Raw genomic sequence first — 21322 nt, 5'->3', positions numbered from 1 at the left:
GCCTCCGGTCTCCTCGCAATCTCACAGGTTCCCTCTGCAACAGAGAATGACTTGACGTCTCGCAGAGGAGGCTCCAGCGAGCCTGACGTGAGTCCTAAAACCGCGCGAGGAGCAGGCGCAGGCATGCAGTTCCACGCCCTTTCGTCCCTCGCTGTCTGTCTCTCTCCCTCCCTTCCACCCCACCTACTAAACGGGCTGCGGACCGGCGCCTGCCACCATCTTTCATTACGTTGTTCCTTTTATTATACCTAGCCATCCATGTTACTTCCCTTTATAGGCATCTCTGAGAAGATGCGCCTCTCAAAAGCAGAAGGGTCAAAGTGCGTGCATGTGAGAGAGAGAGAGGAAGGGAAAGATGGAGAGAGAGGGTAAGAAGAGCTGCAGGGAAGAAAGAGAACAGTGTTGGTCAGTGTCTTGGGGCGGGGATCACCCCGTCCGGCGTAGAGTGCAACGTGCAGAACGTTCGATCTTTATCCCCCACCTAAGCATCATTACAGGAACCTTAATTCCCTGCATCTTATCGATGGTATTTGACGTATTGCATATCGAGAGTACTCGACCTATTCCGTATTAGGGTTTTTTTCTAATCCAGAATCCTATCCAATATCTTGATTGGACATATTATGGATTATGGTATGTGGACATGACCCCCGTTACGCCAGTCCGTGTGGAGCTTCAGGAGGCAGACGCAACACCACATCAGATGTGCCACCTGGAATTCGTGATGATGGTTGTCCTCCTCTCGCACCGTGTAGGGCTCCGTCAACTAACGTCGCCCTAACAAGGACCGCATAATGAAGCTCGGAACGGTACCGCATGGCATTGTTCCACATATTCCAGACGGTAAACGTCTGAAGGTATACTCATCGCTTGGAGAGTCGATCGCCACGCGAAGGTCGTGTACGATCAACCCTCCGACACTATGATAAAAATCCCTTGCCAACATCTGACAGAGGTACCTAGGATAATAGAATTTCATTAACTTGATCTTTGGAGGGGCTTAAGTCGGGATTCCCCTCCTAATCTCGACCTAGGCCAGTGTGTAAGAATCTGACAACGACAAAGGTGGACAAGCTCGCTGAAGAGGTGCATCCTGACCAAATCCGAGCTCGACCCGATCAGGAGAAGACCCTATCCCCAAGACAATCCTAGATATCGTCAATCGGACCAAGTTGTACCGACCCGTGACCACGATATAAGGTTCGCTAACAGTATCCAAACTCAAATAATCCACGAATCTCTTAATAGGATGAATAATTGGCGTAAATCATTATCTGATGAGATTAGATTGACAAACTCATTTCTCAGTTTTATTCCTCTTCATTTGAAGACCCTTAGCTTTCCAACAAGTGGAATGCTTTCATTGACCATGAGAGTGCTTCCAAAATAGGGGTTTCTTCAAAAACTCTGAGGTAGACTGGCTATCTCTCTATGCCTTTCCAATGTGATTCATTGCTTTTGTCGATCAATGTTTTGTATGTTAATGTGGGGTGGATTCTGCTGGGCATATCTTATTTTCTTATAACTTTGCTAAGTTCTATTAGAATCTCCTTCAATCCAAACTGGATGGATTTCTAGTTTGCTTTCATGCATGGATGATCTAATGCGAGGTGGTTAAAGGAGGAGAAGAATGAGGTAGGCTGGTTATTACTATCTTCCTTTGGTTTATTTGGAAGAACACGAATGAAATCAAGTTCAGCAGCCATCAATCTCATCCCCTTTTCATTTGGTTTAAACTCATGTCCACAATCATCAATAATAATGATAACCAATTCCAGCTTGCGGAAGGATTCCTCCTCCCTACAGGAACAGGAAAGTGATTCATTTTCCTTTGTATTACCATGTGATGGATCATTTTCTAACTCTCATGTTAATGTTGGTGTTGTCTTCTGCTTTGTAGATTCGCAAGGTACCAGGTCTTGTTAAAGTTTACCAGGTCTTGGGAAAGTCTCTCTCTCCTTCTTCGTCTTATTCTTCCTCGCCTCCAATCCCCGCGGATATCCGCTGTTTGTTCTGTGACGAGGATACAAGTAATAAAAGGAAAGGTCACTGTGTTCCATAGTATCATCCCCTGATGAATGATCCATTCAAGGCAGGGCTTCGGAGCTGCAGAAGGAAGGGAAGGTGTGTTTTGCTTTCTCGCTCACTATCTCTGATTTTGGTTAAGTTTGCTCACGAATGTTGCTGATTCTGTTCAACCAAGAGTGAAGTCTTGGAGAGAGAAACAATCTTGAGTACTGTCAGAAAGATTGGATTTCTGGTTATTTTTCGTTTGGTTTCATCTTCTTTTAAGTTTTGTTGTTGGATGCCTTCGTATTGGACATATTTGGTTTAGAATTGATATTAATATTTGAGAATTTTACTGCCTAAATCACTACACATATGAATGTGTTTATTGTACTTGTGTATTTGTTTGAGAAATTTATAGCTGTATAAAGTTCATAGAGCTCACCAGGCAACGGATCTGTTTCTCCACGGAGCAATTTTTCCTGCTCAGATTTCATAGAAGTTATTTCGGCATAGATTTCACTTATGGTTTCTTAACGGTTTCATTATGCAGGTTGTTGGTGAACAAATGTGTCGTAGTTGGTGAGTCAGCATGGCTAGGTCCACGGGTTGATGTCGGGAGTTCTCTGTCGGTTGAGCTGGACATCGAGGTAGGTCGGGCCTTCGCGACGGGGTGTTGGTCAGCGTTTCTTGGTCTGAGCGCCATCTACATCGAGTTGCGTCTCTTTGTTCCCGGGATAGGTGATAGCTCTCCCTCGTTCACTGGATCGCGATTTCCGGGTCAAGGCGCTCGTGGCTCGGGGGTTACCGCTTCCTTGTAAAAAAGGTCTTCGTCAGGTGATTCCCGATTTTGACCCCTCCGACGAGCAAGTCAGTTGTAGGTGGAATTATTTTTCTCCTCCTGGGTCGAACGCCGACCAGAGGTCTTTATACTACTATCCGACGGTTGATCATACACGGGGTTGACATGATAAACGTGTCAAACAGTGCCTTTGTACGGATTCTGACTTGTCATATCTTAAGGGTGGTGCTGTCTCAGGATTCTCGGGACGAGACGTGCCGCGTTGATACGGATTTTGACATGATATATGACATCGACTATGATGTGTCTTGGATCCAAAATATACGTTATATAAGTTATAGCATTATGTCGAGCTCCCTTTCAGTTGGATGATCCGACTTCTCTTCCTAGCAGATTGTATCCCTCGAGCTAAACATTATCTTTCATTGACCTCAGGAGCTAAACATTAATTTCGTTGATAAATATCTTGATAGTTTATTACGAAGGAATCTTATTTTCATCACTTATTTTTATAAAAAAATATTATTATTATCACATTGGAGAAGACATGATTTCTTCATCAATAAAATTTTATATTTTTAAATAATTTCTGATTATAACTTTACCCCTAAATATATATGAACTTAATAAAATAAATAAATATATGTAAACTTAAAAAAGTGTCTAATTGATCATAATTGGACTGTATATAAATAATTTATATCCATTAATCTACTCAAAATATTTTGGTTGTATTAATTACAAAGTACGAAGTGAACCGATCGGACTAGAAACATTAGAATCGGATGGATCTCTTTGGTTCACTAATTAGACCGCTTGAGTCTTTGGAGATTAAAATATTCTAAAAATGGTTGAATTATTTCATGCGCGTTTAAATCCTTTTAATTATACGGATGAAAATGCAAAAAGTTCGTATTATTCTATAAGAGGCGGCTGACGGAATCCGAATTTGGCTTAGCCGAATCCGACCCGTTACCTCTCTCAGGTAACCCTAGAGACGGCGGTGCGCGATATAAGCCGTAGGAATGCGGCAACTTTTCATTGTAGTCAGCTACTATTCTTCGCGTCGCAGTCTCTCTCGTCTACTGCGCCGCTGCTGTTCACTCCATCTTCTCTTACTCTTCGCTCCCTTAAACCCCATTTGTTTTTTTCCCTCTTTCTTTTTCGATTTGTTCGCAGATCGCTTCTGGCCGTGACTTAATTTTCTTGTTCTGTTGTTTTCGTTTCACTTCGTGATTAGATCCGATATTGAGGCGGTCGCGGATCGGAGAGTCGATGGCGCTGGTGAGTTCATGGAACGGTTGCGACTGTCGCCTATGTTGGATTTTCCCTTGATGTCTTAAGATTATTGTTCTGTGTGCTAATTTTGTCTGCGTCTTTGCGCTTGCGGTATTCAGGTTTATACGAAAAGTTTGCTTTTTTTCCCTTCTGATTTATTCGTATATGTTATCTGGAAATTGTAACATAAAAGTCTTCTTCGGGTTTTACAGATGTAGGAATTAATGGATCGCTTATGATTGTTTCTGTGTGTTACTACAACATATTGTTTTGTTATGGTAGATTCTTTTGGTTTGATCCCGTCCTTTGTGCAATTGTCATCTAACGTGTTCTTGCTGCAAATGATCTGTGATCCATTGAGGTTCGAGGGACATCCGGTTGGAAAAAAAAAAAGAAGAGATTTTCCTCTGCACTTTGTTTGCTCTTCCATGTGATTCGCAGGACCTGTAGGATCCACATGCTCCTGCCTCTAGCTCCTAAGGCTTGCTGATGTTTTGGCATTTATACCTTTTGTTAGTAGTGAAGGATAATCTATTGACTTCAATGGCATTAGATAGTGACAAACGACTATTTGTTTTGGCCAATAGTCATCTGACTTCTTAGAAGTTTGGTCTAACAAAAGCAGATTTAATTCGAGTAGTTGGTGATTTGTATTATGAGTCCAACTGTAAAGGTTTAACAAAAAAATGCCCGTGAGTTGGTATTTTGGTGGTCAAACTGCTAGGTACTGATTTAGTATTGCTTCCCTATTTGATTGTTCATGGTTGGAAATTGATGTTAGTTGGTGATGGTGGCCTTTTACTTGTAATTGGCAACATAACAACATCTTTCCAGAATATTCACGATAAAGAAACCTATTTGTGCTTTTTTTTAGCATTATTAATTGGTGAACGTTACATGAGAGAATTTAAGATTTTGTGGTTTCACCTTTGTGTACGTGCCACTAACTCATACAGCGCCTATAGCAATTAAGGTTATCAAAGGCAGGAAACAAACCAAGACTTATGGTGCTAGGATCTACTGGAACCTAGGGCAACTTCTCAAATTATTTTGATCTTTTGGCATTGTTTCTGATGTCTTTTTAATTTTCTCAGATGCCTTAGTATGCCACGAGATTTCTATTGTTGTTTTGTGTTAATTTGTTAGCATATGATGCAGTGTCTGTCTTGTTATACCCCATGTCAGCAGAGTCCACGCATTTAATGTTTTGTCATAAACCTCCAAAGTTAAGAATTTATCTGACTGCAGATGTTCATCTTGTTTGGTGGTGGTATCTTTTTGTGTTTACAGCTACATGGTTTAATTTTCTTTTCCTCCACAGGTTTTGCATTCTTGGAAGACAAACAAAAATGCGTTTAAGGCGCTCATTGCTGCAGAGTACAGTGGTGTCCAAGTTGAATTGGCCGAAAACTTTGAAATGGGTGTCTCAAATAAAACTCCAGAGTTTCTTAAGATGAACCCCATAGGGAAGGTAGGCAATGTTTCCTTATGCAAATATCTATTTTACATTCATGTCTATGTATAAGCTTATGCAAAGGGTTTATATATATTGGTCTAATTTTTGGAAGTATATCAGGTACCTGTACTGGAGACACCTGATGGTCCTGTCTTTGAGAGCAATGCTATAGCTCGTTATGGTATGAACGATCTTTAGATTGTCAGATTTACATTAATATGGTTTGTTTAACTTGTTAGTCGTTTTTTTCTAATAAACAAGTATTAATTACCACTTCGACTGGATACAACCATCTCATCTCCTATCAGAGGAGATCAAAACATGTGGATCAGAGAGTTTAGTACACATGACATGAGAGAGTTTAGTACCCTTAAAAAATCTCGATAACACAATGGTATCATGCATAAAGTTAGAGACAGTTCATGGAGCTTCCACCTTGTGCTTCAAAATTTTGATCAGTGATTCTGCATTCACCTCAATGTGAATATTCCGTATTCCCATCTCCTCAGCTGCCATCAAGCCTCATTTCCTGAAAAAACAATAGCATCATCACTGTCCCTGAGAAGAAAACCTGTTCCACCACAGTGTAACATATTATCGGACCCATCAACAGCCAATTAAACTCAGGTTTACACCGCCTAACAACCAATTTCTTAATTCTCTTTTAGTCCCTCATACTTAAGAAGCTCCTGACAATCCAAAAGCATAGTGGCAGCTTTTAAGAATATCTTGTGGGTTAGGCTTGGCACCATTGAACTTAAGCCTCATTTCTGACCTTTCAAAGCCGCCAAAACCAAACACATTAGTAATAAATGGACCCAGGATTAGACTGTTATGACTAGAATCATCTCCTTGTACCAATGTCCTTTCTAGTTGGTAAAGTGCTGATACTGTACATTGAGTTGCTACCCTCAGTATTCCCACACCTATGCAGCAACATTCCAATTAAAGAATATATGATTAATAGAGTCATTATCCTACCCACACAAGAAAGTTGGTGGAAATGAGTGGACCAAAGCTTGAATGAAGTGATTAATAGCGAATCTGTTTGCAACAAAGTATAGATACCACAGGAATAATTGGAGTGGACCAAAGCTCCAAAACTAAAGAATTCTGATGCACATGATGTAAGATTTGAGGAGCATTTTAAATATAAAAAAATTTAAATTTCCTGCTGACCAAGATGCAAAAGTATCATTCACAAAGGTGACTAATGGTCTCTTTTTTCTTTCTTCCTCAGTTACTCGCTTGAAGGCTGATAACCCCCTCTATGGCAGTTCACTCATTGAATATGTATGTTTTCTGCTGTCTTTAACTTTCTTTGTCCTTTGATGACAGCTCATCTAATTGTTAATCCATGTTGTTGTCAGGCCCACATTGAGCAATGGATTGACTTTGCATCAATGGAGGTTGATGCAAATATTGCCCGCTGGCTTTATCCACGACTTGGATATATGCCTTACCATGCTGTCGTAAGTATAACAAGTGTATTGGCATCATATCAGAGTTGTGTCTTGCACTCTGGACTGAAAAGTGTTTTTATCTAGGCTGAGGAAGTAGCAGCATCTAGTTTGAAGAGGGCACTTGGTGCTCTGAATACTCATCTCGCCTCAAACACATACCTTGTCGGACACTCTGTTACATTAGCTGATATTATCATGATATGTAACTTGTATCATGGATTCAGTCTGCTCTTGCTCAAGAGTGTTACCTCAGAGTTCCCTCATGTGGAAAGGTACTTTTGGACTATGGTTAATCAACCAAACTTCCGTAAGGTGTTGGGTGAGGTCAAGCAGGCAGACTCAGTCCCACCTGTTCCATCACAAAAGAAGCCTGCAAAAGAGCCAGCCAAGCCAAAGGAAGTTAAGAAGGAACCAAAGCAGGAGCCTGTGAAACCTAAGGTACAGGAGGTTGTGGAAGAGGAAGAGGAGGCTCCCAAGCCCAAGCCAAAAAATCCTCTAGATCTACTGCCTCCTAGTAAGATGATATTGGATGAGTGGAAGAGGCTCTATTCAAACACAAAAACCAACTTCCGGGAAGTTGCCATCAAAGGTATCCTTTCCAACCTTTGGACCTCAAATAAATTTGTTTCCTTGATGATATTTAAGTAGTGATCAACAATATGGATGCTTATCGAATTTGCCATAAAAAAGAAGCTTGATATGTAGAAGTATTGCACTTTTCATTCTGTATGATGTAATTTGTTGCTTAATTGGTAATTCACAGTTCATTTTTATTCATGATACAGTTGGCAGCATCAGCAAAACCTGCTTCCTTGCGTTTCTCAAAACACAAACTGCTAAACTATGTGATGCATTTGTTTCTTTACAAGTCTATAGGTGCATTTTTACTGACACAACTAGCATATCAAATTATTGGCTCAATATTGATAAGTTAATGTATCAGCTCTAGTAGAGGCAGGAAGGAGATTTTCAACTATGCAAAAATTTTCTTCACCATCTGTGATAAATGTTAGTCAAGGATCTTTTTTAGAGTTATATACACCACTTCTCTCTGATAATTGCATGCACAATATTCCATGTTCTACCTCATTTTGTCACGCATTCCATGTAGTTTTCCTGACTCCTTTTATTGTGGGCCTTGACTTCAGGTTTCTGGGATATGTATGATCCTGAGGGTTACTCTCTTTGGTTCTGTGACTATAAGTACAACGATGAGAACACTGTCTCATTTGTGACCCTGAACAAGGTCAGTGGCTTCCTGCAGCGCATGGACTTGGCCCGCAAATATGCATTCGGGAAGATGCTTGTGATCGGTTCTGACCCACCCTTCAAGGTGAAGGGGGTGTGGCTTTTCCGTGGGCTGGAGATTCCAAAGTTTGTGCTCGATGAAGTCTACGATATGGAGCTGTATGACTGGGCCAAGGTTGACATTTCTGATGAAGCACAGAAGGAAAGGGTGAACGCCATGATCGAGGACCAGGAACCATTTGAAGGAGAGGCCTTACTTGATGCTAAGTGCTTCAAATAAAGATGTTGAAAGAATCCTCTCTCCCCATTAGATATCTCCACTGTCCTCTCAAACTTTTTTAGCTGCTTGCTAGTGTTCGTCTTGTCAGGAGCTCATTGGTACCGAAATTTTGTTTATCGCTGATTTGTAGTTTTTCCTGTAGGGGAAAAGTATACTTGCCATAATACCCGTAATATTTATCTAGAGTTTCGGTCATCTTATCAAATATTGTTCATTTGGAAGATCTGATTTTGATTGATGAGTTTCTAATGCGATTCAGCCATTCAGACGGCATAAATGATTTCCATGTTTGGAGTATTATAATAATGTCTGGTTATGGTTTGTGGGCACCTGAAATGAATGGTGTATGGTTGGCTGGTTGTCGTAATGCTGAGTTTAGAAGTTGTCGATGCTAAGTTGGCAAATTTCTTTCATTAGTTTCAGATATCATAAAAAGTAGGAGAGAGAGAGAGAGAGAGAGAGAGAGAGAACTGGATATGCATTTTAAAACATTTATTTATTATTCTAAAATATCTATCAAGTTTTATTTGGATCGATAAATGATTGAGAAACTTGATCATCATTTGCTTATTTACAGATAATTCATGCAAAATTCTGTCCAGGCTTTATATCACACCATTTTTATTCTTTCATTTGAGATTGTTCTCCCTTGTCAAGCATCTTTAAGTGCGTCCAACTAGCACAGCATGGCAATGCGTGTCCTTACATGCACCTCATCTCCCTCCCATTAACAAGCCAACAATGAACTCATCTCCACCATGACTGACACAAGAAAGATTAAATAAACAAAAGCTTCATGGACCCACCACCTCAAAGATCCAATTTGCTCCTCTCCCAGATGATGACAACACAAAACTACAGTAACACTTGTACATCCATAAGATTCCAATCTCTCTGTCGTACCAGAGAGTTGTTGTCAAAAAACACAAATGGTACACCATCTGAAAAAGCTGAGTGACAGGAGGGTGTCAGCCATGCAAGGGATATGGAAATGCCTGCCATAATTATCCCCATTGAACTCATCTTTAGCTCTTGTAGATCTTCTTCGGCCATATCATTAGAGTGATAAGTCTTTGTTTAGTCACATGGCCTTCACAAGGCATGCATGAGAGGCTCCGCTTTTAAGGAGGTAGTGGATCAGTCTTTGCCGCCATGAGAGACCTCACCATCCCTCTCTTTTACCAAAGAGAGGAGATCGGTTGCTTAAGTTCAGTGTGGTGGTAAGCTTGAAGAAGAAACACAGCCCAACATAGAAATCTAAGCTCGTGGTCATGGAAGATTGTAGTTCTTGATGGAAGATTATTTTTGATTCACTAGTAAATAATTCATTTAAATGAAAAGAACACAAGGATCAATGAACGTGACCTTATTTATTCCTACTAATATAAAAAAATATATTTTTCATCGCCACGTTAAGATCTAAGAAGGGTCGATGAACCTAATTTCTATGTAAGCAGCAGAAAAGAAATAACCTCACCGTGAAACCTTATCCTCGAGCGTCCAGAATGGGTGGAAGAAGAAATCACACCATTTAGGTGCTTACATGGCGTGGCGACCGGTGGGCGGTCCTCTCCCAAGGTTTTGTTGGTAGCAGAAGGCTGACCGATTCCCCTCCCAGGCAGCACAGCAACGAATTCAAATCCAACTCCTCCCAAACAAAAATGTTAGGCTTGAGTTGCAGATTTCAATGAAGAGGACCCATGCAAGACATATTAAATTTCATGGTCCAGCTTCTACCACACGCACAGAGAGAGAGAGCGAGAGCTACGGTGGTCCAAATATGATCTCTCACCTCATATCTTCTTACTCACAAGCTTTGGGTGTCAGAATGAATAGAATAAATGGCTACAGAAGCCGTGCCTTCGGAGGTGATAATAATAATGCAGATTCCGTCTGTGGATAGATAGTTTTGTGAGGGTAGAAGTAATGGCAGTATAGGGTTGGGACCAAATCCCTGTCAACTTGGAGACGAAGACCCAGGAAAAGGGTCATCAACATGGAACAGCTTGAAAGAGTTACCGAGGGTACAACTAAGTCGCATTGAATCCAAGTCTATATACGAATCATGGAATGTATATAATAAGGAAAAGAAAAAGACGACGCATCGAGATGACTAAGTGTGTTATCAATTTCGGATCCGCACCCGACCAGGCATACCCGACCCAAGCCGGACTCGACCCCAATGATTTGGTGGGACCCGACTTCGGGCTCAGTCAGGTCCACAGACTCTTCCTTTCGTGCGCTCGCCAGTCTCCCATACTCGTTGTTGTTGTCCAGACTTCTACTACTGCTACTTCAACATCTCGGTATGACCGACACGCATCGGAGTTTGGTGGCTACTGTGTGTTTGTTTGATTTGTGTAGTACAACGAGAAGTCTTTGTTCAAAGCACTCTCACTCTCTCTCTCTGCCCTTTTGCTTTCTTTATGCCTTACGAGGCACCGCCCCACTGTGATGGCACGTGCCCACGTGAGCCCCCCTATTACAAAATTGCCCTGCACAGTGCGAGGGATGCCCGTGCCGATGCGCACCTTAACATTTGCCCTCGCTTTCTTGTACTAACCCTGTTCTCTCCCAACGAAACAGCTTCTCCCCTTGTGCGATGAACATGACTCGATTTTCTCGTTTCGCCGTCGATCACTCTCCCTCATGCTTCGCACCGTCTCCTCACATGCACTTCAAGGCAGAGATCTGATGGCTGGCTGAATCTTTCGTAAGATCATGTTTGCTGCGAAGATTCGCCTGTCTCCTTGGATTGCACCCGGAGGAGCGTGAACAAAACATGCTGAGTTACGTGTTGAGAGCTTCCTCTGTTCATTGTTCTCGGCCCTCTTGTTTCGCCAGATGAACGGCAGCAGTGTGGCAGCCATGTTCAACCTCTGGCTGTGTTTTCTGGAAGGGTAGGTTCGTAATAGGAGTTACCCGAGGTAAAAGAGTTTGGACCACCTCGCCGTATGACGAAGCAAGGAAAAGGAGGGTATCCTCCTCATGTTAAACAATTTTGTGATAGCCGGACACCAACAGCTCCGAAACCCAACACCAAACCACCACCACTGGGAGTGTGTTAACAAACTCGGTCAGTCCACTGGGAAAGGAAGGAAAGCTGAGGTCTGCTGCAAAGAGAGTCCGGAGAGAGAGACCAGAGAGAAGAAAGACAAGGGAGCCTGCCAACCTTGTTAACCTTTTTCTCTGCTAATCTTGGTGTGGGGTTTGGTTCCACTGTTGAACGAAGGTGCAATAACATCAGAAGAGTAAGTCGGCTAAGAGGTGAAAGGGGAAAAGAAGTATATATTGGGTAAGGAGTGAGATAGAGGCAGAGAGAAACAAAGCAAGAGATGGTGGGCTCAGGAGTAGGAGGAGATGGTCGAAGCAAGGAGGCCGTGGGCATGTTGGCTCTCCATGAGGCACTCAGGAACGTCTGCCTCAACTCCGACTGGACTTACTCCGTCTTCTGGACCATCCGACCTCGCCCGTAATCTCCGATTCATCATCAGCATCTCTTACCTTCTTCTTCTGTTACTCCTCTTGTTTGTTTGTTGAACTCGTCTGCCGTGTGGCTTGCTGCTGCAGTCGGTGCAGAGGTGGAAATGGCTGCAAGGTTGGCGACGACAATGGAAACCTGTGAGTAGCCTCCTCCACTTCACAGCAAATTTGTGCTCTCTCCGGTCTTATGTGCTCGTTCTTGCTGGGCTTGCAGGATGCTGATGTGGGAGGATGGGTTCTGCAGGACGAGAGTCGATGAGATTGATGGAGACGACCAAGTCAGAAAGGCCTTCAGCAAGATGTCCATTCAGCTGTATAATTATGGAGAAGGGTGGGTACTGGGTAGGTGTTGCTTCTTTTTTTTGCCAGAGACAGAGACACACAGTTGAGGTATTAAGGAGGGGATGTGTTTTGAATCCTTTTAGTTTCTTTCTCCCATCTCCATTTTTTTTGGCCTTGCAAACTCTTCTTCCAGTACAAGTCAGTGAGAGTGTTTGTGTCCTTTAGTTTGTTGTCATTGGCCTGGAAAAGTTGAAGAGCAAAAAGAGCAAATGGAAATTAAGGAGTGGAAAGAGGGCAGTTGTTTTGCAGCCTTTGCTTTGCTTTTCTTTTTCTGGATGAGCTTCAATCCTAACATGGCTTGGTTGGTCGATTTGAACAGGCTGATGGGTAAGGTTGCTTCTGATAAGTGTCACAAATGGGTCTTCAAGGAACCTTCCGAATGCGAGCCCAACATCGCCAACTACTGGCAGAGCTCTTTTGATGCTGTATGCAGCCTATGCCACTGTTTTGCTTCTCTTTCCTTTCCTTTCCTTTGCTTTCTTTTACTGGCCACCCATAAGAGAGAGAGAGAGAGAGAGAGAGAGAGAGAGAGAGAGCTGTCCTCTAACACTGTCTGTCATTGCAGCTTCCTCCTGAATGGAATGACCAATTTGCTTCTGGAATTCAGGCAAACCTCATGTTCCCATTTCCATTGTTTTTATCTTGGTCCCTTTCCCCTCCATTTCTACTACTGGTCTTGTGTTCTGATATCTGATGTTCTGTGCACAGACTATAGCTGTGATTCAAGCTGGCCATGGCCTTCTGCAGCTGGGCTCCTGCAAAATTGTTTGTAGTAGCAAAGCTCTTCTTTCTGTTTATGGATCAAAATGAGCTGTTCTTAATCTGTTCTTTTGCATCAGGTACCTGAGGATCTGCACTTTGTACTGAGAATGAGACACATGTTTGAGTCACTGGGATACCAATCTGGCTTCTTCCTTTCCCAGCTCTTCTCCTCAGGTAGGAACAGTTCTCCATCACCGTCCGCCCCCATGAAGCAAATCCCAGCGCGCATTCCACCACCAATCCTCAACTGGAGCCACCCTTCACTCGCTTCGAACCCTGCGATTGCTCTCCCTGCTTATCACCCTTCAGCCCAGATGGGACTTCCCAACAGCACCGATGACACCCAGCTCTTCCTCCTCCCTCCCTCCTCCTCGGAAGCGCAGATGGATGAGATGATGCCGGCGCATGAACCTGACCTGAAATGGCCCAATGGCCTGTCCTTCTTCACTGCTCTAACGGGAAGAACGGACGATCCCAAGCTCCTCTTTGGTTCCGAGACGCTGGGAAACAAGCCACCACCTCAGCAGAGCCAGGGAAACAAAGGTGACAACGGTGCAGCACTCAGTGCCAGTAACACTGAGGACCTCATGAGCTCAGCAAGCCATTCCAGTAAGGCTAGGAAGATGGAACATAGCAAATTCAAGAGGAGCCTCACGTTACCCGCAAGAATGACTACCTCCTCCTCCTCCTCCTCGTTGGACCATCACCATGCATCGACTCCTCAGCCCATGGATTACAGGGGCTCAGAGGCAGGGATTTACCAAGACATCATGGAGACCTTCTTAGACTAATCTGAGGTGAGGTCTAATATCTGTGGTAGGAGGATGTAAAACAAGGATTGAACTTGTCATCATGGGGCATATCTTCTGAAGAATTTTGCTTGAAGTAGGTTCAGAGTGATTCTAGCTAGACTCTTAGGATTGGATTGCAAATATAGGTTGCTAGGGTTGTGCCACCAGTAGCTTAGGGAGACTGAGAATTGTGTCTAGTTACTCAGCAAGAGTATGTGCTTAGGTTTCTCTTGCACCTTTTTGTTCTGGAAATAAAGCAGCAGGATCCTTCTCTTTCATCTTGTTGAACTGCAAATAAGAGACAGAAGCCCCATATACTGATTTGGATGACATAAAGATTGCATGCACACAGAAGGTTTTGACTTGAAATAAGAGATCACAAATACATTGAGCTTTTCATTCTTGTTCTAGAATGTGGCATCAAGTTCTTGAAAATTTGGCTTACATACATATAATAGCCTTCTTATTCAGATCAACTATATAAATGTGCATGATTAACAAGTTATTCTAAGTCTATGATATGGATAACATCGTTTTAAATCATAGATCCATTGAACAGAAGAATCTTGTTTGACTTTACATTATGATGTTGCCACATGAGTATGAGGGTCCAGCTAATATGGACAGCCCTAGGTTTTGCCTTTCCCTCTATCTTCTCAATCTTCTTGCCATCATCCATTGCTATATACAGGAGTTGAATTGTCTCAATTTGCTGCTCTTCTCCTAGTTGATGCTGATTGTTACTGAGCATCTATGATTCTAATTATTGGAGTTCCCACCAAGATTTGCATGCAACTCAGAATTCTGAACAGGGTGACCATACTTCCCTGAGACAGATGAATGACTTGTTAGGTGTCTGCTAATCAAACTAAAAGTTTATGTTCTTTATATATGGTTTCACAAGATGAATTGTATGATCGATCCAGTTCTTCTGTTTATGACTGTGTTCATATCATTTGCTCAGCAGGATGCAGGGATATTTTCCCTTCACCTGGTGACTGCATTACCAGTAATTGCTCATCTTCTACATTTCTCCCTACTAATAAATGATGTGTTCATTTATTTCTTTGATGTTATGAGCATATTACCTACCGGAGGAGAGGTTTCTTTGGGTATTCTACCTTCTAATGCTAGTTTCTGTTCTAAAACACAAAAGAAAGAACAGGATTTCACTCTGTTTTGTATGCAATGTCTTGCATGGTTTATTTTCTTGTTCGATTAGTCTTTGATCAGATCATCAACAATGGTCAATGTGTTTACCAATGCAACATGAACATGAAATCCTTTGTTCATAATTCTCTCCTTTCTTTAAGTGCAGCAACCCGCAGGTTAAATGAAGAGCCTTTGAAATTGTTGCGTTCTTTATCTACTTGTGACTCAGATGGGCAGCATCCAGTAACCCTTAATGATGTTATTATATTCGATTCGTCATAGTGTATGAAGATTACGGTTGAAATTTCTTCTCTGTCAACATTAATGGCACTCAACAGCTTGACAACCACAGAGAACATGTCGAACACTTTCCACTGTCGTGCTCCCGACATTCCTGCGGTCGTCAACGCTTGCATGCATCTTTAAGAACGTGCAACGATCTCTTCTTCCCGTCCAACACTTACATGCTTGTCTAAGTTCTTTGAACACACACCATGCCGGCGTACAGAGAAGAGGCGATCGGAGACTCCGACGACGAGAATTATGCTTCCACCAACTCTGATTCACCGGTGGAGAAGGAGAAACAGATAACTGTGGATCCTCTGTCGCTGAAGCAGCTCGCAGATGTGCGAGGTAATCGTATATCCGACGGAGGTTCCGCCGCTAGTGAGGTGAAGTTTTTGCCTCCGCCGGTGCTCGTTCGGCCCAAGTTGGTCAGCTGCAGCCTCCCGAGTTCTGCCCTCTCCTCGCCAAAGAAGTGGAACTACCTCGACGACCAGGAACCTCCAGTGCCGGCCCGCTTCGCCTGGGCCGACCAAAAGGCCTCCCTCCGCCGGAGCAAGTCCTGCGGCGAAGGAAGATCTTCTTCGCCGTCCGTCGAGTTCATCGAAATCCTGTCAAGAAGACCAAGCATTCATCAACCTGATGACGGAGTTCATGTCGTCGACCACGACACAAGCGACGATGACAGCAAGGAGGAGACTCCCCAACCAGTCCATGCTCAACTAGAGGACGACCAATTCAAGTGCTGGTGCTTGTTCTTGCCTGGCCTCTCCCACAGGAAGAAACAAGTAATCCTGCAGCAAGCAAGCCAAGCGCAATCGGGACACCTGCAGCTTCGCAAAGTCGTACCTCAGGGATTCCAAGATGCACGAGAGTCGGCAGCCAAGGGCAGGATAAGCACGGTCTCGAAGGCGGCCTCCCTCGAGAAGTTCTCATGCGGCTCGTGGTCTTCGTCTGCGCTACTAGGAATCGACGGAGACGACGACGGCGGTCACTCCTACTTCGACCTACCATTGGAGCTGATCAAAAGCTGCCACGACGACGCCGACTCGCCGGTGAGGACAGCCTTCGTGTTCGACAAGGACTTGAAGGGGGTGCTGAAGAAGAGCACGTCGAATCTGGCGTCGAGGAAGTCGCACGCTTCGTCGTCGAACCGCCACGTCCGGTTCTCCACCTCAGCACCGACGTCGTATCCGGCATCACCATCCTCCACCTGCATCACGCCCAGACTGCGGAGAGCGAGAGAGGAGTTCAACGCGTTGTTGGCAGCACAGAACGCTGCGTAGCGTCGCATGAGAATTGCATGATGTGCATGCCACTTACGTCCTACGTATTTTGTGCCTGTAATTTGAGACCTCTCTGTGAAGAACTCCACCAGTCGATTTAGATCGGTTCATGTCATCTGTAACCTCACAAGAAGGTATTATTGTATCTTTATTTTTTTTTGCATGAATTTTTCTTCTAAATTTAAGTGCCCATATGATTCCAATCACTATTTTGTTTTCTATTATTAACTATATGATAAAACAAATATTGATTGGAGTGACCAAAAATCCCTGTAAAATTAGGAAAAACTGACATATTGACAAGAAAATAGGCTACTCTTTGGAGTGTGGAAATGGCAGCATATTACCCTCAATTTTTTTTCATATATTTGCATTAAATTCCATTTAAAATAATAAGGCTAACCTAATCAGCAATAGCTAGTTTGAGTTTAAATAAATATCTATATACCTAAAATACTTTAGTATTTTTTAATTAAAGGATCCTTTACAAAATTAATACTATCAAAATTAATATTGACTAATAAATATTAACCACAATATAAGATTTTAAATTTTGAAGGTGTTGACTAGCAAAAAATACCTTTACATATTTTACAAAAAAAATTATAAGGAAAAAAAAAATATATATATATTTATAATTGGGCTGCCCTTTAATAGTGAGGCCCAATAAACCCATCTTGGAGAGTCCCTTAAGTTAGAAAAATGAAAAGAATAATTACCCTTTTGTTTTACCCATGTCTAGACATTTCTGGGACCCACCGTGGAAGTCAACTGCATAGCGAATCATAGCGCCAGCGGAGAAGTCGTGTAAGCCAGGGAAGTATTCATACTCGAGGATGAAGCGCTGCCGACACCAAATAGGTAAAGTGGTGAACCGATCCGACCCATTCCACAGGTATTTAAACGAACAGCTGCCCGAGAAAACGCTTCGTCCACCCACCCAACAACACACACATAGATCGGATCACGCACGACGATGGGGAAGAAGGCGGTCCTGGTGGGGTGCAACTACCCGGGCACGAAGGCGGAGCTGCGGGGCTGCATTAACGACGTCAAGCGCATGCGCCGCTGCCTGGTGAAGCGCTTCGGGTTCGCCGACGACGACATCGCGGTCCTCATCGACACCGACGACGCCTACCCCCGGCCCACCGGCGCCAACATCCGCCGCGCCCTCACCCGCCTCGTTTCCTCCGCCGAGCCCGGCGACTTCCTCTTCGTCCACTACAGCGGCCACGGCACCCGCCTCCCCGCCGAGACCGGTGACGACGACGACACCGGCTACGACGAATGCATCGTCCCCTGCGACATGAACCTCATCACCGGTCCACCTCCTCTCCTCTTTTCTCCTACCCTCTTTTTCTATTCCTCCTGTCGATGCTTCAAATTCGTATTATTATTATCTCTTACAATCGTCTTCTCTCTAAAACCTCTTTTGCGATTACTAACTTCGATGTGTCAGTAAAGTTAACAGATCGGATGCGAATTATATGCAATTAGCACAGCAGTACCACCGCGATCTCCTGGGAAAAGGGTAAAGTTTGATCCCGGAGATCAGTCTTGAGATCGGCTTTCAGAAAATTGTTCTTTGAACTCATATCCAAACAGGGCTTCGATGTCTATGTTATCTGTTTTTCCTTTTTCTATCCAACACCTCGACTGCCGTTTTGGTCAAATGATCATAGCTTGCTGGCGAAAAATGTATTTTAAGATATTGTTTTCTAGTTTCAATCTAATATCAGGAATTGGCATGTAAAATTCATAGTCTTGGTGCAATTAGTACCTTTCTTGATGAAGGAGAATTTAATTCTGATTAGGATTGCAACTATTATAGTATCCTTTTTTAGCTGATTTGAAATCAAAATCATGGGAGCTTGATTTATAAGTCTCATTCTCTAAAGAACACAAAAAGGATAGTTCAATCCCTAAAATTCTAGTACTTTTTAGATTGATCTTCTGAGTCCTACTTTAATGGCTCAAGTGCATAGAAGAACGAACAATAGAATAGTTCTCTTTGGAGTGTTTTGTTGGTTCTGGTAATAGATAACTCACATCATCTGTTATTTGTATATTAGATGATAAAGAATATCACAGACTTGAGTGCTTTTGACTTGATTTTTATCGGTTTTGCTTATTTGATAAACCTCAACCTTCTACCTTTGTCATTTTTTTGGTATAAATGACCAAGAAAAGTGGGATTAGATCACCATAGTTTATGCTGTCGAAAAATGTTATGCTCTTTGGCCTAAAAGAGAAAGTGTACTCCAAGTTGGAGTATTATTTTAGTTTCCATTTGGTATCAATTCTGGATTCAATAGGTGTGTTAATCTCCTGTCAATAAAATTGGCCTGTTCACTTTGGAAATCTATACAGATACTCTATTTTTCGTGAAGAATTTTGGTATGATTCAGATTGCAACTAGAATAGTTTTTCTCTTTTATGCTGATCTTGAGATTCAAATCAGATTAGCAGTATTTCTAACTCTCATGTCCCAGAAAACACCCCACAGAAGTGCTTATCTCTTTTAGATTATTTTGCAGGTTCCCACCTTAATGACCTTGATGAATTAGGGAATGTGCCATTTTTAGTTCTGAATCTGATTTACCTATAAGATGATCGATAAAGATGAATATCCGTGCCAGGGATTTGTGGTCTTTGTTGTTTTTTCTCTTTTTCATGTGTGCTTGCTTTTTGTTGTTGATCCAAGATAGTCTTCAACTCTTCATTAGTTGTGACATTATTACTTATTGTTGTCGTAGACTTGTAGCATCCAAAATTGCCTTTAGCATTACTTGTTTAGAAACATTATAAAAAATAATCCAAAATCTAAATGGTACTATTGCATTTTACATTCATGAGAAGAATAGGAATGCATCCTCATAGATTATATATTTGGCTGATCTATTCAGTGAACCTTCTTGATGTTCAGAAACTTGCTTGTTTCACAACTGATTGGTTGATCTTCACAGGTAGTTCTATTGCAATGACACATGTTTTTATCCAGATATCAACAATAAGAAATTCTTGCACTCAGAATTCTATTTTACTCTGTTGATCTTCATGCCACTGAAATTTCTGTCCTGCACTTAACCAACATGATCATGTACTTGTAGAAACAAATTATCCTTTGGATCTTATGCTGTTGGGGGAAGCAATGTCTTCTTGGCTAATCTTGGTAGTCCATTGGATATGAATGACGAATATACTTGTTTTTTGTAGATGATGACTTCAGAGACTATGTGAACAAGGTTCCTAAGGGTTGTCGGATCACCATTGTTTCTGATTCCTGCCATAGCGGTGGCCTCATTGATGAATCCAAGGAGCAAATTGGTGAGAGTACCAAGCACCAAGATGATAGCTCTGATTCTGGCTTTGGATTTGGATCGTTCTTGAAACAGACCATTAGTGATGCAATTGACTCTCGAGGAATCCACCTTCCTCATGAACGCCATCACCGCCATGATGAAGCCGGTAGCAATGCCAACCGAGCAGATGGTGCACAATCTTACATTAAGAGTCGGTCGCTTCCTCTGTCCACATTGATTGAGATCTTAAAGCAGCAGACTGGAAAGCAAGACATCGATGTTGGGAAGATTAGGCCAACCTTGTTCGATGTTTTTGGCGAGGATGCCAGTCCTAAAGTGAAGAAGTTCATGAAGTTCCTAATGAACAAGCTCCAGCATGGGGAAAGTGGTGGAGGAGGTGGGTTCATGGGCATGGTTGGTAGTCTGGCACAGGAGTTTTTGAAGCACAAGCTGGAGGAGAACGACGAAGAGTATGTGAAGCCAGCATCAGGGACTGAAGTCCGTAGCAAACAGGAAGTGTATGCCGGAGCCAAATGGGGCTGCCTTCCAGACAATGGAATCTTGATCAGTGGCTGCCAGACAGACCAGACATCAGCCGATGCCACTCCTCCAGGTAGTCCAGACGGAGCTTATGGAGCTCTCAGCAATGCAATTCAGACCATTCTCGAGGAGATGGATGGTGAGGTTTCAAACCAGCAGCTCGTGTTGAGGGCTCGACGGATGCTGGCCAAGCAAGGATTCACGCAGCGGCCTGGCCTCTACTGCAGCGACCATCATGTGGCTGCTCCTTTTATCTGCTAATTGTGCAAATTGTTGCCAAGCAAGCAATGTTCGAAGAATGCAGGGTGCTTCATCTTTGTGAGTTGGCCCAAAATAAAATTTCGATTAACAACATGTTCTGAAACTTGGCTTTCAAGTATGAAATAGGAAGTCTGTCAATTGATGTTCTCTTTTATGTCAACTGCTGCCAATAATTGTAGAAGATTGATCACGCAAGGAAAAACAAAAAAGGAATGACCAACAGTTTTGCTGGTTTAGATGCTCCTTATCTATGAATGCATTTGGAGTTGGATGAAGTTGATAAGGATGCCATGATATTTGGTTGACATGATAGCTAAATTTTATCGTCTCCTAAAACACTTCTGAGATTTAGATTCATTTTTTGGCTGGTGAAGAAAGAGAGTGTACACATGAGATGTTCTTTCCAATGCTTCATGAACAATGGTAAGAAACATACAGCTAAATAACTTGCTTTGGGAGGTACTGCAATTAGTATTACATATCATGAGAATCCTACTAAGATTAATGATCACGATAATCAAACCTTAAATTCAATTTAAATAGGTTAGATGGATTAAGGTACTAATCAGGCTGATATATCAAACAAG

General features: G+C 42.6%; 4 protein-coding genes across 4 annotated transcripts; all 4 read left to right on the top strand.

Annotated features, from left to right (window-relative positions):
* Positions 1 to 3846: 3846 nt before the first annotated feature.
* LOC135622941 (elongation factor 1-gamma 2-like) lies at positions 3847 to 8755 on the top strand. The gene is made up of 7 exons (XM_065125299.1): positions 3847 to 4093; positions 5409 to 5558; positions 5664 to 5724; positions 6784 to 6836; positions 6914 to 7015; positions 7091 to 7595; positions 8155 to 8755. The coding sequence occupies exons 1-7, from the start codon at positions 4085 to 4087 to the stop codon at positions 8532 to 8534; spliced, it is 1260 nt and encodes a 419-aa protein (XP_064981371.1). The 5' UTR covers positions 3847 to 4084; the 3' UTR covers positions 8535 to 8755.
* Positions 8756 to 11070: 2315 nt separating this feature from the next.
* LOC135622940 (protein RICE SALT SENSITIVE 3-like) lies at positions 11071 to 14311 on the top strand. Its single transcript, XM_065125297.1, has 7 exons — positions 11071 to 12006; positions 12105 to 12155; positions 12232 to 12348; positions 12679 to 12784; positions 12925 to 12966; positions 13068 to 13124; positions 13199 to 14311. The coding sequence occupies exons 1-7, from the start codon at positions 11870 to 11872 to the stop codon at positions 13910 to 13912; spliced, it is 1224 nt and encodes a 407-aa protein (XP_064981369.1). The 5' UTR covers positions 11071 to 11869; the 3' UTR covers positions 13913 to 14311.
* Positions 14312 to 15558: 1247 nt separating this feature from the next.
* On the top strand, positions 15559 to 16632 carry LOC135624021 (uncharacterized). The gene has a single exon (XM_065127491.1). It carries the CDS (start codon positions 15559 to 15561, stop codon positions 16630 to 16632), a length of 1074 nt encoding a protein of 357 aa, XP_064983563.1.
* Positions 16633 to 17552: 920 nt separating this feature from the next.
* On the top strand, positions 17553 to 20971 carry LOC103997640 (metacaspase-5). Its single transcript, XM_009418927.3, has 2 exons — positions 17553 to 17954; positions 19849 to 20971. The coding sequence occupies exons 1-2, from the start codon at positions 17609 to 17611 to the stop codon at positions 20733 to 20735; spliced, it is 1233 nt and encodes a 410-aa protein (XP_009417202.2). The 5' UTR covers positions 17553 to 17608; the 3' UTR covers positions 20736 to 20971.
* Positions 20972 to 21322: the final 351 nt, after the last annotated feature.

The sequence above is a fragment of the Musa acuminata genome, chromosome BXJ2-9 (assembly GCF_036884655.1).
Source record: "Musa acuminata AAA Group cultivar baxijiao chromosome BXJ2-9, Cavendish_Baxijiao_AAA, whole genome shotgun sequence".
In the NCBI taxonomy this organism is placed as follows: domain Eukaryota; kingdom Viridiplantae; phylum Streptophyta; class Magnoliopsida; order Zingiberales; family Musaceae; genus Musa; species Musa acuminata.
The sequence above is the reverse complement of the archived record's forward strand: the minus strand, read 5'-3'. Positions and strand labels throughout refer to the sequence as shown.

What these genes read in the sequence shown, in the direction of transcription:
- LOC135624021 (XM_065127491.1), top strand. Translation starts at nt 15,559, where the DNA reads ATGCCGGCGTACAGAGAAGAGGCGATCGGAGACTCCGACGACGAGAAT.
- LOC135622941 (XM_065125299.1), top strand. An exon ending in GCAGTTCACTCATTGAATAT is followed by an intron (nt 6,837 to 6,913) that starts GTATGTTTTCTG and finishes TGTTGTTGTCAG; the next exon opens with GCCCACATTGAGCAATGGAT. An exon ending in ATATGCCTTACCATGCTGTC is followed by an intron (nt 7,016 to 7,090) that starts GTAAGTATAACA and finishes GTTTTTATCTAG; the next exon opens with GCTGAGGAAGTAGCAGCATC.
- LOC103997640 (XM_009418927.3), top strand. Translation starts at nt 17,609, where the DNA reads ATGGGGAAGAAGGCGGTCCTGGTGGGGTGCAACTACCCGGGCACGAAG. An exon ending in CGACATGAACCTCATCACCG is followed by an intron (nt 17,955 to 19,848) that starts GTCCACCTCCTC and finishes TGTTTTTTGTAG; the next exon opens with ATGATGACTTCAGAGACTAT.
- LOC135622940 (XM_065125297.1), top strand. Translation starts at nt 11,870, where the DNA reads ATGGTGGGCTCAGGAGTAGGAGGAGATGGTCGAAGCAAGGAGGCCGTG. An exon ending in TGGACCATCCGACCTCGCCC is followed by an intron (nt 12,007 to 12,104) that starts GTAATCTCCGAT and finishes TTGCTGCTGCAG; the next exon opens with TCGGTGCAGAGGTGGAAATG. An exon ending in GGCAGAGCTCTTTTGATGCT is followed by an intron (nt 12,785 to 12,924) that starts GTATGCAGCCTA and finishes CTGTCATTGCAG; the next exon opens with CTTCCTCCTGAATGGAATGA.